Consider the following 16,789-nt stretch of genomic DNA (forward strand, 5'->3'; position numbering starts at 1 on the left):
GTGTGTAGTATTCAGAGATGAAACATGTGGTGCTTTATTTTCTCTCCCTAGCCTGTCCTAGACATCTTGATCTATGTGAGAGAGCTGACCCACTCCATTGGTGCCCAGGGTCCTGGCTTCATGCTCCTCTACCTGGCCGTCTCTGGGCTTGTTCTCACACGGTAGGAATTTTCATTTTACTCTTTTCCTTTGTCTGTTCTAGATCTTTGTGGCACATTCAGTGAAGTAATTATTTCAGTTGATACTGTTCTGTACCCACAATGAGAGGAATGCTAAATTTTATCAGCTATTTTACTTCGGATACAGCCTTTGTTGCTTTATGAGATAGGACAACTATGAAATACAATGTTAGCCAACTAATTTCATACAAAGTGCAGTTCTCTCTGATCCAGTGTAGTAAAACCTAAATAGGTTACTTCAATATACTCAGAAGTCTCCCCCCCCCCCTCCATCTTCAGCCCTATCAATATCATCTCGTTCTATTCCAGTAACAGTGGCAAAGACTGCAAAGACATCCTGTCCTTTTCAATCATGTCCAGTGCTGTCATGCATCCTCATGTAGTCTTCCATCAATGCAGTATGGTCAAGTCAAGTCAAGTCAAGTCCAGTTTGATTTCCAAACAGGACTTTTGTTCGATGTCTTATTGTAATGGAATCCTACCTGTTGTAATTTATATTGAATCCATTTAGTTTCTAATTTATTAGTGGAAAATGAGCAAAGAAAATGGGATTCCATTGGGATTCGTACCTGAGACCTCTGGATTGTTGAAATCACTTTCAGAAAATGCCAGTTTGACATTAAACATCTACCATTTTAACATCTTCCCCAAAACTGATGCGATCCTTACCCGCCTCCCATCACCCCCCCCCCCCCCCCCCAGGCTGAGGAGACCGGTAGGAAGGATGACGGTGCAGGAGCAGCAGTACGAGGGCCAGTTCCGCTTCGTCAACTCCCGCCTCATCACAAACTGCGAGGAGATCGCCTTCTACCAGGGCAACAAGCGGGAGGAGAAGACCATCCAGGGTGCCTTCTCCAAACTGGTGAGGATGTTTTTGCTGCAGTCAAAAGACGGTTCATCTTTTAAGTCATGTGCATCATTCTTAACCCCTTGTGTGCTATCAGTGCCGATATGGCACAGAAAATCCCATAGTGTTCTACACACTGTCCAAAGACCCTGGTTCAGAAAGGGTTAAAACCACCGTCACCAAAATATCATAAACTACAATGTCCATGACCTTAATATTCACACTGAAATAGAAACCCCAAAGTAACAGCAACAACAGCAACAGCAGCAGCAGTGACGACGACGACGACAGCGGCGACGACGACGACGACGACGACGACGACGACAACAACAACAACCTGTTCGAATTTCAAACTAAAAAGTTGTACAACTTGCAAGTAGTATGACATGAATGAAACGGGACAGTGTCTAGCCCATGTAGTTCCATGAGAGAGATATAACTGTTTGCATGCTGCAGGTGCATTAGATGTAAGGATGTGACCAATCTTCTCGTAAAATAAAACGTAAATGTCGTTCTATTTATTGAAGTAGCTTGCATTTTTATTTATTTTTTTTTATATGAATACACATGAAATAGCTTTCTGATATATATACATGCAAAGAAGAAATTTGAGGTAGTTGTGGGAAGATGTACCATGTGACTAATACTAAGAAGAAATAGAAACTGGTGTAAGATATGAACAAAATAAAATAACCAACTTGACCATTGTTCACTATTCATTTTTCTCTGTTTCAGGTGTCACACTTGCACAACTTCATCTTCTTTAGGTTTTCAATGGGATTTGTGGACAACATTATCGCAAAATGTAAGTAGCTATCAGTGCAGGGTAAGATAAAGATGATGTACAAGTAGATCATGTATTGACTGTGTGGTGTGTGTGTGTGTGTGTGTGAGTGTGAAATATCAAGATGTCAGGGAAAACAAAATGAAGAAAAGAGGAGGAGGAGAAATATGATGACAGAAGCTGATGATACACTGTAATTATGATGAAAAAGATGATGATGTTGGTGCCATTTTCTTGTTAGTGTCAATAGTACTAATGCTGGTGACTGCGAAAAAAAACAAGAGAAATATACTGGTCATATAGCAATGGCATTCCTTTCCAAATTGGACATTTGTTCAGTACAGTAGACTCCCATTATAACAAAGTCCTCAGAATTGGCAGTTTTCTTTTGTTATATTGAAATTTTGTTATAACTGAACAAACCCCCCCCCCAAAAAAAAAAAAAAAAAAAAAAAAAAAACGTAGGGCAAATAATGTTGCGGCCTGAATGTTTCCTTCATTATAACCAGAATTTTGTTATAACCATGTTCATTATAATGGGAGTACACTGTATGTTTTCATTTAAGCGTGAGATGACATTGCCAGATTAAAGCTATACACAGAAGACATCAACTGATGTTCCAAACTTTCTCTCTTTTCTTCCTACCAGATATTGCCACCGTCGTTGGATACCTAGTGGTCAGCCGTCCATTTCTCAACCTCGCTCACAAGCCATTCCTGAACATTTCACACTCAGAAATGATGGAGGTAAGACAATTGTATTATAAGCGAAGCCATAATTGGAAATTGATAATGAGGTCAGAAAATTTTCAGTCAAGTCTGATTTAGTCTCTTTTGTGTCTTTGATGATGCCAGAAAGTCTTCAAAAGTTTAGGGGTTTATCATCACTGTCAAGATAAAAAAGAAAAAAAGAGAGAGAAGAAATACCAGAAAGAATAGCAAAGAATCCATTCTTCACAATTCTTTTTTGAAAGCTTCAAGCAATCTTTGACAATTTTGAATTATTATATTATGTTGTATCAAATCTTTGTGATAGTGCTGTGGTGAAGTTTCAGGGAGACAGATACTGTGTCTACTTCATTTTGGCACCTCAGCCCCAAAGGTTGCTACACCCGTTACATTTTAGGATTGTCAAATTTGTTTCACATCGCGATATTGCAATTAACGAACAGCTACCGAGAAATTTTCTTAGTACCTGGTCCAGGTGTGCTACATGAGGTGCAGATACACCGGATAGATATTAGACAAAATCCATAAAGGTCAAAGATCACTGAACTTAGGCTAAAATTGGCATTTTCAGTTATAATTTCACCTTGAAGTGTCCAGTGGTAATATGATTCAGGGTAGAAAGAAGTAAACAATAATTTTTGTTTAATGAAATGAAAGGGGATAAAGGTCATTGGTCAAGGTAAGAATTCACTGTACTTTTGTAAAAAGCTGTCATTTCCAGCCATTCCTTCAGCTAGGAGTGTCCAGTTGTGATGTGAATTAGGGGACATGTTACAAATAAATTGAACATTATTTACATACACATGATAGTGGTAGGAGGTCAAATGTCAAGGTCAAAGGTCGCCTGAATTTGGCTACAATAATTTTATTTTCTTGCCAAAAATTCAATTAGGCATATGTCCGGTCATACTTACATTTCGTGTAATGGATGAAATGAGTTGGAAACTATTTCCCATGTGCAGCAAGGAGTAAATGTCAATCATTGGTCAGTGGTCAAGATTAGCGAGATACACATATCAAAATGTAACTGCAAAGCTTACTTATGGCAGATACAGTGATAGCAGGGGAAGTGGAGGCATCCCAACTGACCGTGTGCCGTAGTCAAATTGCTCTAGATATTTTTATCATTTAACAAATATTTGAAATAGTATATCTGTCGAAAATGTGTACCTGAAAAGTTTGTCAGAAGCAGTCCTTTACAAGCACTACAAAAATGAAATATAAAAAATTATAAATAAAGAATAATCCAATGCTCATGTTAGCCCATAGGTCATTTGATTTCTGGGCTAAGCATCTGATGTCTATATGTTGATTCAAAATAGTCTTCAATCTCCTTGATCCTGGTGCTTCACAAGTTCATGCTTCAAATCAGATATCAATATTAGTTATGAGTTTTACATGCTCTATTCTATTTTGTTGGGGGTAAGCAATCCAGTTGCAACATAACTATTTTTCCGAAAACATCCTGGATACGCCATCCATTTACATGACACCAATGCTCGATCTTTGTTACGTCTGTTTTCTGTCATGTTTCGTGTTTTTTTTTTTTTTTTTAATTTCACTTTGATCACCAAGCACAATATGATTGGGTCATGCTCTGCTTCAGTCATAATACAGTGTATGTGCTTTTGATTTTGCTCTTTTCATTACTGTGGACTGAATTGCATTGTTTTCTTGAATACATGGGTCTGTCTTTTATTTCATTATTATTATTTTAATAGACTGACCTGAAAATGAGAAAAACACCTTTTTTCTTTACGTTTTGCACTTAATTCCTTTTCTGTTTGTAATACTGCATGGTGTGATGTTATGCTACAGTTGTATACCAAAGGTGGCACTGCAGTAATCCCTTCATTTATTTGCGATGTATCGTGCATCTAATCCGGGTTTTCATTTCCTTGAGGTGACAAGCAGTACACATAATCTCAAACTCAAGTCGAACAACATAGATCAGAATTCTCATCTTGATTCACACTTTTCCAATAACTAATGATGTGCAGCCACGGTGATGGGTCTGTGCACAATTCTCGATGAAAACACTACAACTGTCAACGACAAAGTAATACTAGAAAGTGGTTTCATCATGTTCCGATGCTGGAAAATGTATGTCATTTCATGTTTAGCACTTCATCACTTAATTGTCCTTAGTGAGACAGTATTAAAACTGGATATCTATCTAGAGGTAAAATGGGGGGGGGGGGGGAGAGGGGTGGGAACTTGAATATCATCACTCTCTTTCACAGCCTAGCTTTAACAGAAGGATAATCTTCAGTTTTGAGAGTGAACATTTTACTTTATACAATATTAGAGGATAGAGCATTTGTGCAGAATGTAAACTGACATTATGCAAATTTGATTCTTTTGTCTTGTTTTTATTTCAATTTGGTACTTTTGCAGCTCTATAAGAACATGCTATATCTGTTGGTATTTCTTTTATTTTTTTTTTATCTCCCAAGAAAAGGATGTCCATGCTTTTTATTTGTCAAAAATCTTGAGATCCTGTAATGTCAATAGCTTTACATCCTCCGTAATTATCATTCTTATTTTTAAAGAGGGACAGTTTGGACATCATGCTTTTTGTAACAGCAAGGTTCAAATTTGCAGCAGTTTATATTCACATATATACATGTATAATGCTGAGCATTACATAAATCACATTGACATTGTCGACAAATGTGTATCCATGTCATAGCTGAAACAGGAAACATGCTTGCTCTAAAAGTGTGCTTGAGACAGTGCTATATCTGTAAATGGGAGACTACAAAAATAGATACATAAATACGGGTAACTCCCATCATACTGCAGCCCTCAGGACTGGTAGTTTTCTTTTATTATATGGAATCTTTGTTATAGCAGAACAAATAAAGAATGTAATGAGATGTAGATAGTAAATTCAGGACCTAAATTTGTTCTTCATTTTAAAGAAGTTTTGTTGTAAATGTACTTGTTATAATGGGAGTGCACTTTATCATTGACTGCTTTTCTTTTTCTTATTCTTTCATTTGATATGGTTGGCTGTAAACCATTTTCACCACAGGGCAGTTGGGTTTTTGTTGATGTTTTCAATATCATGTAGAGTTTGCTAATCTATGATTATGTGCATTGACAGGATAAAGGAATTATGAAGATATGGGTGTATATGGTAAGCAGCAACACTAAAAATCACATCACATTAAAGGGATTGTACAGTATTGGTGGAGATGAGAATTGGGCTTTTAACTTTTTGCGAGATACTAAGAAAACACTTATTATATAGTACAGAGCATACCATTTTAAAAGGAATTCAAAGTTTATTTGATGAAAATTGGGTTTGGAATGACTGAAACATCCAAAATCAAAGTAAAACAAAGCGATCGTAATAAAGTGTGGGTCCCACATTTTATTAGAATTGCTCTTTTTTGGATATCTCAGCCATTTCAAAACCAATTTTCATCAAATAAACGTTGAATTCCTCATAGAATTACATGCTCTTTCATATTTCATAGAAGGTTTCTCATTATCTCACCAAAAAATGCTAGAAACCTGAAATTAGATCTCAACCAAAACTGTACTATCCCTTTGATATCCACCACCACAAGTACATGACGAACTAGACATGCTATCTCTCTCTCTTGCATGGTTGTGTGTCAAGAATTACTATAGAGCTGGGCGCATGCTGGTGCGCTTGGCCGAGGCCATCGGCCGTGTGGTCCTGTCTGGCCGCGAGATGACCCGTTTGGCGGGGTGAGTCAGCGATCGAGCAGCGCCAAAGTGGCGCGAGAGCTCGAATCATCGGAAAGTATGCCTTCATCGCTACATTAAAACAACATAAGAACGTGATTGTACCTGCTTATATTCACATGTCATAAGGCAGGCAATAGGCAATGCATCCATCATTAAGCTTCATTAAGCTACACACCAAAAGCACATAATCCATATTTTCAACAGTCATCACTTGGCACTAATACCTTTCCATAGTTTACTGTGCACGAGGGAATAAGGCAATAAGGCCTTTCAGCAGCTTTCGTTGTAGAAGCCATTGGAAGGGAATTACTCTTACTGTACTGTCTCAGTTCTGAGATCTATTTGGCTCTTCACTTTGTATGTGATTAATGGAGTGCTGCTTTTTACTAGTCTTTAACAATCAATCCAGAGACTGCTTCTCCAAATCTTTCCTGTATTCTTTGAGTTAAAAGACCCCTGTTAGCTTAGATGCCAGTTTCAAATTTGTCCTACCTTCAGTGAAATACCTGTTCAGAATCCAGTCTTCAAGATTCTCCAACTGTTTTGAAAATAAATTTATAATCTTGAGAAAACAAAGGTAGATTTTAATAGTTATAGACACTCTCCGTGGCACGTGGTTTATTTATTTTTTAATGTAATATTTTCCCCAAAAGTGCAACCAAATGTCTCTTAGAGAACCCAACTGACATTTGCAGTCTGGACCAATACAAACATTCGTTCTTCACCTTTCATGTGATCACACACTGCATGTGAAGACATGATTATCAGAGAATAAAAACTGTCAATGAAACCTCACATCATGCTCACATTGCTGAGCTATAGTCTCTGTTCTTTCTTCTTTCTTTATTTGTTAAGGGTTTTTATTATGGCACTTTCTCTTAACTCTTCTTTTGCATATGTCATGTTCAAAATGCTAACAAATTGCATGGTGTTTTGCTCATTTCACCACACTATTAGCCCCACCCTACTTCCCTTTCATGTACTAACAGTAATACCTTTCCATTAACCATTTTGCTGACATCAGTGAGTATGCAGAAAAACCACCAAACAAAAGTGGATGAGGAAAGAGCTGTAGAAATGGAATGGCGAGTCATTGATTAAAGTGTTGGTCATACCGAGTCCCATATAACTGCATCCATCTGAATTCTGCACCACACTGGTGTTATCACCTGAGAATCGGAAGGCCTTTAATGCTTGTTTTTTTTTCTCCAAGACTGTGGAGCCAGGCCCTTCTGCTTTTAAACTGATGATATAAGACATCATTCACTGTCCTTTTCTGCATGACAAAGAACTGCTCTCTTTCTTTGTATGTACACCAGTGGTGTCTGTCCGTGTGCCTTCATGTCCGTGTGTCTGTGCTTTCATGTGTTTTGTCTCATTGGAATACAGATTATTCCAAAAACTTACTCTATGCAGGCTTAATTATTGTCTGTGTTCAGTGCAGAGTACAATATCATACATCAACTCTCTTTCTAACTCCTTTTTCTGCCCACATCAGTATGTCCAGGAGACCAAGCACAAGTTTGTATTTTCCTCTAGTCCATTTTCTTGAAAAAAGGAGTAGTAAAATGTACAAGACCTCGAATCTGAGAATGGGTCTGGCTGATGAAAATCAAGGATCCTACCCAAATAGTTTCACGTTTCCTTCATTATGTCCCCCCGAAAACTATTCCTTATGTCCCCTGCCTAGGAGTACTATCAGGCGGGACGCATGCTGCTACGCATGGCCCAGGCCGTGGGACGACTGGTCCTCTCTGGTAGAGAAATGACCAGGCTGTCTGGGTAAGTCTGGCCCCAGGACCCTGGGGGAGCTCTTCTTCCCTGTGCCTGCTATCCTGTGTTTTCACTGGGACATTTTATCAGGGGAGATTTTATTCACTGACAAATCACACAGAACTGTGCAAGCATGTCTTGAGTTTGAAGTGTATCTGCTGTTTCCTCCTCTTATCTATACAGTCTGACCTTAATTGTTGGGCCATCTCTTATCCAGAATTCTCAATCATTCAAACTTGACTAAAACTTCACAAAACTTACAATATCTACCTATGGTATTCCCTACAGAAATTAAGGAGATACAAACTAAAAGTGTTTGGAGTATCCGAGTGTGCAGTGGGTAGATTTACATATAGAGTCAGATATACAGTGTAATTAGATTGACCAGTTACGAGGAAATGTATCCTTGAAGAAAAAAAAATGTCAATGACCTTAATACCCAAAAGCTAGCAAAATATGTATTTTCACAAAGACATAACTTACTATATCAGGATATTGATTTCTAAGCAAATGGTTGCACAATATTTGTCCAACATGTATTTTCTCGTAGAGCTGTTGTGTATATGTGCTGTTAGCTTAAAGACCCTGAAAGATGAGGGAAGTTTGGTAATGGTAATATGAGCTGCTTTGCCAAAATTTTGCTCTGATTTAAAAAAAAGAAAAAAGAAAGTAACCTGTGTTATATTACTAATCCTAGTGTGCTTTTGCTGTGAAATCATCTTGTCCGCACTTAATAAGTACCATACTAACTGTATCCAGACCTCTCCCCTTCCCTTGCTTTGTGTCTGATAACATTCATACAATAGTTTGAGTTATTGTGTTATGGACATTGATCCCCCCACCCCCCCCCCCCTTCCCTTCATCTGGGAAATTAGCCACCCATCATTGTCTTCCTGTCTATCCATCCAATCAACCATCTGTCTATCCATCCATCCATCCATCCATTCATTCAGCTGTATCGTAGTCAAAATCAACTTAGGACGCCACTTTGAAACAATATAATGGCAGACTTCCGTTAAGAATTTAAAGAAGTGGGAAAAGTTAAGTTTTTTTCCACGTAGTCTCCTGTTGTTGAGAGATAGTTTCAGTGCTAGGTGATTCTAATGGTCCCATTTGATCGACTCCCACTACAGTTTGTGTTCTATGCCTGAAATATTCATATCCCCAACCCTAACACTTCACCCATACCCCAAATCTAAACGATAGTGCTTGTCCAATTTGATAACCCAAATTCAACACTTGACCAAAACTTATCATCAAAGTTTATTTCTCCATCGAATCTCTGTGACAAAATCTAATCACTCATTATTTAATTCTCTCACTGTTCCATAGTATCATTCATCTGTTACTATAATAATGAGTGAGTCCATCAATGCAGGAGATTTTAAAGTGTATCTTTGGTCAAAAAATATTTTTTGATATGTGAAAGAGATGTATTTTAGTAATCTGTTGCACCAACAATCAGAAAAAAAATGTTACATATAAATGGAGAAAAAGTATATTTTGATATAGAAAATAAGAACTAAATCAGTGAGTCTGAAAGGAAAGACTATCAACTTTCTTTTGTTCTCAGGAACCAGCAAGAGATTAGGCAGCCTGGGAACAATAGCAAAGTTATAGTCTTCTTTTCAGACCCATTGGCTTTAGTGGTATGTTTATAACTTTAAATGTATTTTTCTTTGCTAATATTGAACATTTTTTTTTTCTGATTCTTGGTGTAATAGGTTACTGAAATGTAGTTCTTACACATATCAAAAAATATTTTTTTGGCAAAAGATACACTTTAATCTTTGAAGCTTTAGGCCCTGCATGATATTAGAGTGTGCATGATTGAACTTTAAATTTCAGTTAGGAGTAGCATGTCCATCAAGATATGACAATACATGTAGGAGACATGTAGGAGCATCCTACTCTGGGAATATTTACTCATAGTACGCTGGCTTTGCTTGATTGAGAAGGGCGATTTTAATCTCTATTTTGAAATTTTGGAGTTTGTTAGCATTCCAGCTGCACAAGGCGAATTCTCCCATGTGCTGAATGCATGGCTAATTTTCCCCTGTGCTAAATGCATGGATATTATTCAAAGATGTAACCATTGTTTTAGTCAATGCAATTCCTTCTAATTAGCTTTATGAGAAGCTCTATTGTATAATGGATAGCTGTATGTAGTTTGATATGTTTGAAAAAAAAAATAGTTTATTATCGATCATTCAACTGTATTAATAATCAAAAGCTAAAATGATATACTTAAAAAATTTTGAAAAGTATTATTATTCAATTTCATTCAAGCACATTTTGAGACAGGGTATATGACAAATGTATGCTAACATTCACACTAGTCTCTATCATCTGACCTTGAAATTTATCCCCAAATCACCAAACAGCTTCACCCTGAGAGTGACAGAGCTGATGACCGTCCTGAAGGACCTCAACAACGGTCACTACGAGAGGACCATGCTGCGTGAAGACAAAGGTCAGTGTGGGTCCAGAGTAGAAGGCCGTTTGGTCATTCTAAGGTCACTATAAAAGTTTACTGTGTTTGCATGTTTGTGTGCAAGTGTGTGTTTGTTAGCAGGGGATCACATGATTTTGATTTGTTTTCTGCAGATAGCTATTTGATATTACTGTAAAAGTGGATATTTTCGCGCGAATAATCTTTCGCGCTCGGCGGGGTAAGAAGAGTTTCGCGTGTTTTTAATTCCGCGGAATCAAGTCATCAACTGCTGGAACATACTATAGCAAACAAAAATATTCGCGTGCTTTTATTTTTGCGCTAGTTTTGGGTTGCGCGAAATGCGCGACAATTTCAGCACCGCGAAAATTTCCACTTTTACAGTAGTATGTATCAAATCAAACTGTACGCTCAAACACTTTGAAGGCAGAACAGCAGTAGTCTGTGACAAACATGCGCTGCACACACTCCTCATGTTTTAGCAAACCACATCATCGGTCAGAAATATATCCATGAATTTGAGAAAATTTTGAATTCCTTCTCAAATATTATGGACAAGAGCATATTTATCTCTAAGTTGTATTCATGGAATAAAATTTCTATAACCTTTTTTTTGGGTTACATTGTATAATTGTATTATTGTATAATTATTGTAGGCTTATACATAATTTGTATTGTAATTTTCAGTGGTATATCATGTGTATCAGTGTATTAAAATTCATTCAAGTCTGATATGTACTATATAAAAACTGATTATTATGATTATGATTATTCTTCTTCTAGTTCTCAGTATTATTATTTATTGTTATTATTATACCCCCGCCAAACGAAGTTTGAAGGGGGTATATAGGAATCAGCGGACGGTCGGGCGGTCGGTCGGGCGGTCGGGCGGTCGGGCGGTCGGGCGGTCGGTCGGTCGGTCGGTCGGGCGGTCGGTCCGTTGCAAATCTTGCGTCGCGAACTACTTTCTCAGTTTTCAACCGATTCCCATAAAACTTGGCACAGATGTGTGCCTTGGGTTGTAGATGTGCAAGACGTATTTTTTGACAGTACCCAAAAGTACGTTGCCATGGTAACGGCATATTATGGGCAAAAATGGGTACAAATCTTGCGTCGCGAACTACTTCCTCAGTTTTCAACCGATTCCCATAAAACTTGGCACAGATGTGTGCCTTGGGTTGTAGATGTGCAAGACGTATTTTTTGACAGTACCCAAAAGTACGTTGCCATGGTAACGGCATATTATGGGCAAAAATGGGTACAAATCTTGCGTCGCGAACTCCTCCCACAGTTTTTGATCAATTTTTTATGAAATTAGGTACAGATGTTCATCTGAATATGTTAATGTGCAAGACACATATTTCTGCAGTGGCAAAAAGTGCGTTGCCATGGTAACGGCATGTTATTGGTAAAATATAGGGCAAAATGCTTCATGGCAAAACTGCTTCATCAGTGTTCTTCCAATTCTCATGGAATTCATATTGAATGTTTGTCTTAGGATATAGGTCAGCATGACACATTTCTTGACAGTGACAAAAAGTATGTTGCCATGGTAACAGCTCACATATTATGAGCCAAAATGATGGAAAATTTTGTGTTGCAAACTACTTCCTCAGTTTTTGCCCAATTTCCATGAAACTTGGTACAGACGTGTGCCTTTGGTTGTAGATGTGCAAGACGCATTTTTCGACAGTACCCGAAAGTACGTTGCCATGGTAACGGCATATTAATGGCAGAAGATCAAGGAAAGATCTTGCGGATTTAACTACTTCCTCAGTTTTTTGACCAAAGCTTATCAAATGTTGTTTTGACCAAAGCTTATGAAATGTTGTTTGACGGGGGTATAACCAGTCGCTGTAGCGACATTTCTAGTTATCATTATTGTTATCATTACTGCTATTTTTGTTGTTATTATTATTTATTATTATTCATTATTATTATCATTATCATTATTATTATTATTATTATCGTTATTATTATTATTCCTAGATGCCAATGGTGAGAATGGGCGTGAACCCCTCATCCCTGGAGGAGGCCAGCTGGTACATGCTGACAACATCATCAAGTAAGGGTGGATGGCAGAAATCTTTGATGCTTAACCCATTGAAGACGAGTCCAGAGTATACTCGGGCAAGCGTCCATGGGAAATGTGTGTTGTAGCAAAATCAAACTGTCCTCAACAGGTTAATTTCGTGTCTTCCATCTCACTTATGCCTTGCTTTTTCAATCATTGACTACTGTATTCCATGTTACAACCAAATTCTATATATATTTTTTTATTTTATTTTTTAGGCAAATATCACAAAAGTGATAATAGTAAAAGATTGAAACATTTAAAGGTGACTGACATTGGCAAAGATTGTAGATTTTTTACGATTGCTTAGTAGTTGCAGATAATGCCATACCAAGCCTTTTACAGTCAAATAAGTAATAGGTTATTTAAATGAGATCTGTTATACATTCTACATGTAAATGAGGAATTTATGATCATTTAGAAAACAAAAATTGTGTTTGATGAGTGGCTAGAGTTGACACAGAAAGAAATGAGAAAAGCTCTTCAAAGAAACAGATGGACATCAACTGTGCAGATGGAATGTAGCAGGAATGTTTTTCTACTCTGCAGCTGGGACAAAATGGCTGTTACTTTTGAGTGTTATCAGATGGTAGCATTGATTGATCAGTTTTGTTTGAGGGAGGGGAAAAAAGGGGAAAAAAAACACAGCCATTTTGGGAGCAGAAAAACTTGATGGATTTGTTGGTCCCAAAGCCCTTTCTGTTTTTCTTTTTCTGTCTTTTTTTTTTTTGCGTATTTCAATAATCTCAACAGTAAATTATTAGTTGTAGAAATGTGTGTATATGCTATTGTGTGTGAATGTGTACACTTGTGTATATATTATGGAGGCCTCGACATGAGCAACGGCCCGGGGCCAGTAAGAATTGATGTTAGACTGCCAAATTTCCATCTTTTGGTGGCCCGATCAGGCAACTAAGATTCTGGGTGACTTGTCATTTTTCTTATGTTTTGGGTCACCAAAATTGCAGAATGAAAGATTTTATTAAAGAAGTTACTGTCAGGCCCTTTAATGTGTATGTATTTATGGTCGTGCATCTGTGTTTCTAGTGGTATATATGTTCAAGTGTGTATGTGTTTGTGTGTGTGCCAAAAGAGATAAATTGGCACGTAAATAGATGAGGTGATATCATAATGCCATGATTTTAAAGGAAACTTTGTCTTGTCTTATGGTGACCAAGGTTTGAGCAGGTACCACTGGTCACCCCAAACGCTGACGTCCTGGTGAAAGAGATGACCTTTGAGGTGCCCTCAGGAGTCAACGTCCTGGTGTGCGGACCCAACGGATGTGGCAAGAGCTCCCTCTTTAGGATACTGGGAGAGGTATATATCGTGACAAGATAGATTTACACTGTACATGTACATATAGATATGTTTATGTCCATGTGATATACATACATTTACATATATATCTCACATCTGCTTTTATGTGTCTAAATATTCATATGCAGGTATACTTGAGAATGAAGAATGATATATGATGTTATATGTTATGTACATTATCATCCAGACAAGGAAACTTGGGCAAGCATTCCACTTTGTCCCTTGTGGTGAGAGGGATACTTGTGAGAAAAAGGAAACATAAAATTTAGAGTGACTGATTGTCTTCATTGCAAGAAAGTACTGTATACGCTGAATATTTCGCGAGGTTTTTATTTTCGCGAATTTCGCGAGTCACGTGCTATTCGCGAAATTAAAGACACGTGAAAATATTGACTCTGATCCCGATGTGAATGTGACATATGCGTGTACACTTCTCCGTTTAGTGCAGGACTCCACGATCGCGAATTTAACCACTCGCGAAATCGTCGGGAATTCCCAATTCGCGAAAATTTAGACTCGCAAAATATATGGCATATACAGTACATTGTTTGATATCTCTTGTGATAGCACTTTTTGTAGGGTTTGGTAAAGAAAGAGAAATTTATGTTTAGTGTGCTCAATATCACTCTTCTGATCTTGACCAAAATGTAGACTGTTGTTTCTTGTGGATTTTTTAAAAATTATTTTTGTTTTTTATTCCAAATAGATAAATACTTAGAAGGTTAATGTTTGTACAACCTCATAAGAAATAAAATATATGTGCTCATATTTTTTCCCCAAATTATCCATTTTTTATTTGTATGACAGCTGTGGCCTCTATTTGGAGGTAAGATGACCAAACCCGATGGCAGGAAGCTCTTCTATGTACCTCAGGTGAGTTGGGCATCTCGCCTGTGAGATGTGATCAGACAGATAGGTGATGGGTTTCCATAGCAATCGTGGAGATGTGATATGAATATTCACATTCACCCCAACCCAATGTTTCCAAAACCTATGTGCACCTCAGACTGCTAACTTTCTGCATAGTTACTTGCATGTAGTTACTTCACTCTATTATTAACAGTAGAAAAGGTGACACTTGTCATGACAAATGAAATCCATGAGTCACAAAGGAGTCACTATTTCACAAATTTTGACTGAACTATAATTGCCCTCATGCTTTAATTGAAGCACCTCAACAACAAATTCCTTCCTACTCCGTGTGATTTTCCTGTGTAGCCATGTCCCTTTTGTATGTATGTGAATCTCTATCAAGAATAACGGGAAATAATTCAGTGTTTTGCTCTGTTGCCATGTGGTAGAGGCCATACATGACCATAGGCACGCTGCGGGACCAGATCATCTACCCTGACACCAAGGGCGACATGCTACAGAAAGGCATCAGTGACGCCGACCTGGAGGATATGATCGCCAAGGTAGGTATCCCCACGTGATTCCTCTTCCTCCTCTTCCAACTTTCCTCCTCATCTCCTCTCCTTCTCCCCTTCTGAGGGAGGGATTTCCGAGGAAGACATTTTGTCGCTGTTTGTTTTATTCTGAAAGCAAAGGCTGGTGTCACTGACGTTCTGATATCTGTGAGAATCCAGTCTATTGATGCTGATATAGTCACACACTATTGCCTGCAAGTTAGAGGTAACTCTTTCAGGTTTGATGACCTTTGGAAAGTACTTCTGATTTTGTGAAAGGGCGTGGAAGTTTTTCGTGAATTTGTTTGTATTATAATTCACTGATGATTGGCATATTTATCTGTATATCGATTACTTAAAAGTTAAGCAGATTTACAAAACTGATAAGAACCTTCATTTTCAATTCTGATGAAATTAAGACGTTTCGACTGTAGTTGAAAACTAAGTTGGCAAGAGTGAAATATTATATTTGGTAAACAATTTCAGAAGTAACTTGATTCCTACCTTTAAGATTCAAAGTGGTCAAAGTTATAGATGAGATGTTGTGGTTGTAGTGGTCAGACCTTGAGATGCTGTCCCACCTGTCACACACAGGTCCAGCTGGCCAACATCCTGGAGAGGGAAGGATCATGGGATGCTGTCCAGGACTGGATGGACGTCCTCAGTGGAGGGGAGAAGCAGAGAGTGGCTGTGAGTATGCCAGGAGGAGTTGGAGACGATACTGATGGCGATGACTTCGATGGTGGTGAAGATGATGGTGGTGATGATGATGATGGTGATGATGATGGTGATGGTGATGGTGATGGTGATGGTGATGGTGATGGTGATGGTGATGGTGATGGTGATGGTGATGGTGATGGTGATGGTGATGGTGATGGTGATGGTGATGGTGATGGTGATGGTGATGGTGATGGTGATGGTAATATTGATGATGATGATGGTGATGATGAGGGTTTACAAATCACAGTGGGTCAGTAATGTCAACCTTATTCCACACACCAAACATTTCATACTGAATATGAAATGTGCATATCAAAAGACAAGCACTCTCTAAAGCAAGTTTAAGAAAGTTAATAGAGAGTTCAAATGTTCTTTTTCACAGTGGATACACCATTTTGAAACTGACACAAAAATAAACCCCTGTTTTCATGCAAAAACAGTAGGACTGTGGTCTTACATGACTTTTTAGCTCACCTGAGCCAAAGGCTCAAGTGAGCTATTGCGATCGCCCTTCATCCGGCGTCCGGCGTGCGTCGTCCGTCGTCCGTCGTGCGTCGTCCGTCGTGCGTAAACTTTTTACATTTTCATCTTCTTCTTGAAAACCCCAAGACTGATTTTCATCAAACTTGGCAGGTAGCATCCCTAGGGGGTTAGGAACTCAATTTGTTAAAATGGGCACCATGCCCCACCCAGGGGGCCCCCAGGGGGGCCCAAACCCCCCAAAATTAAGGAATCTGTAAATATCTTCTTCTCTAGAACCAGAAGTGATAGAGCTAAGTTAA

General features: G+C 38.2%; 1 protein-coding gene across 1 annotated transcript in view; it reads left to right on the forward strand.

Annotated features, from left to right (window-relative positions):
- LOC139745220 (ATP-binding cassette sub-family D member 3-like) overlaps positions 1-16,789 on the forward strand; it is a 35,434-nt gene that overhangs the window by 14,516 nt on the left and 4,129 nt on the right. The window contains exons 10-20 of the mRNA XM_071655627.1: positions 52-161; positions 882-1,041; positions 1,762-1,831; positions 2,460-2,557; positions 6,171-6,262; positions 10,420-10,508; positions 12,477-12,552; positions 13,740-13,881; positions 14,689-14,754; positions 15,183-15,296; positions 15,882-15,977. Of these exons, the coding sequence (XP_071511728.1) occupies positions 52-161; positions 882-1,041; positions 1,762-1,831; positions 2,460-2,557; positions 6,171-6,262; positions 10,420-10,508; positions 12,477-12,552; positions 13,740-13,881; positions 14,689-14,754; positions 15,183-15,296; positions 15,882-15,977 (1,113 nt within the window). The remainder of the gene's footprint in view (positions 1-51; positions 162-881; positions 1,042-1,761; positions 1,832-2,459; positions 2,558-6,170; positions 6,263-10,419; positions 10,509-12,476; positions 12,553-13,739; positions 13,882-14,688; positions 14,755-15,182; positions 15,297-15,881; positions 15,978-16,789) is intronic.

Source organism: Diadema antillarum, unplaced genomic scaffold (genome assembly GCF_040938485.1).
Source record: "Diadema antillarum isolate AM-2024a unplaced genomic scaffold, OU_Dant_1.0 seq00001242_RagTag, whole genome shotgun sequence".
NCBI classification, from domain to species: domain Eukaryota; kingdom Metazoa; phylum Echinodermata; class Echinoidea; order Diadematoida; family Diadematidae; genus Diadema; species Diadema antillarum.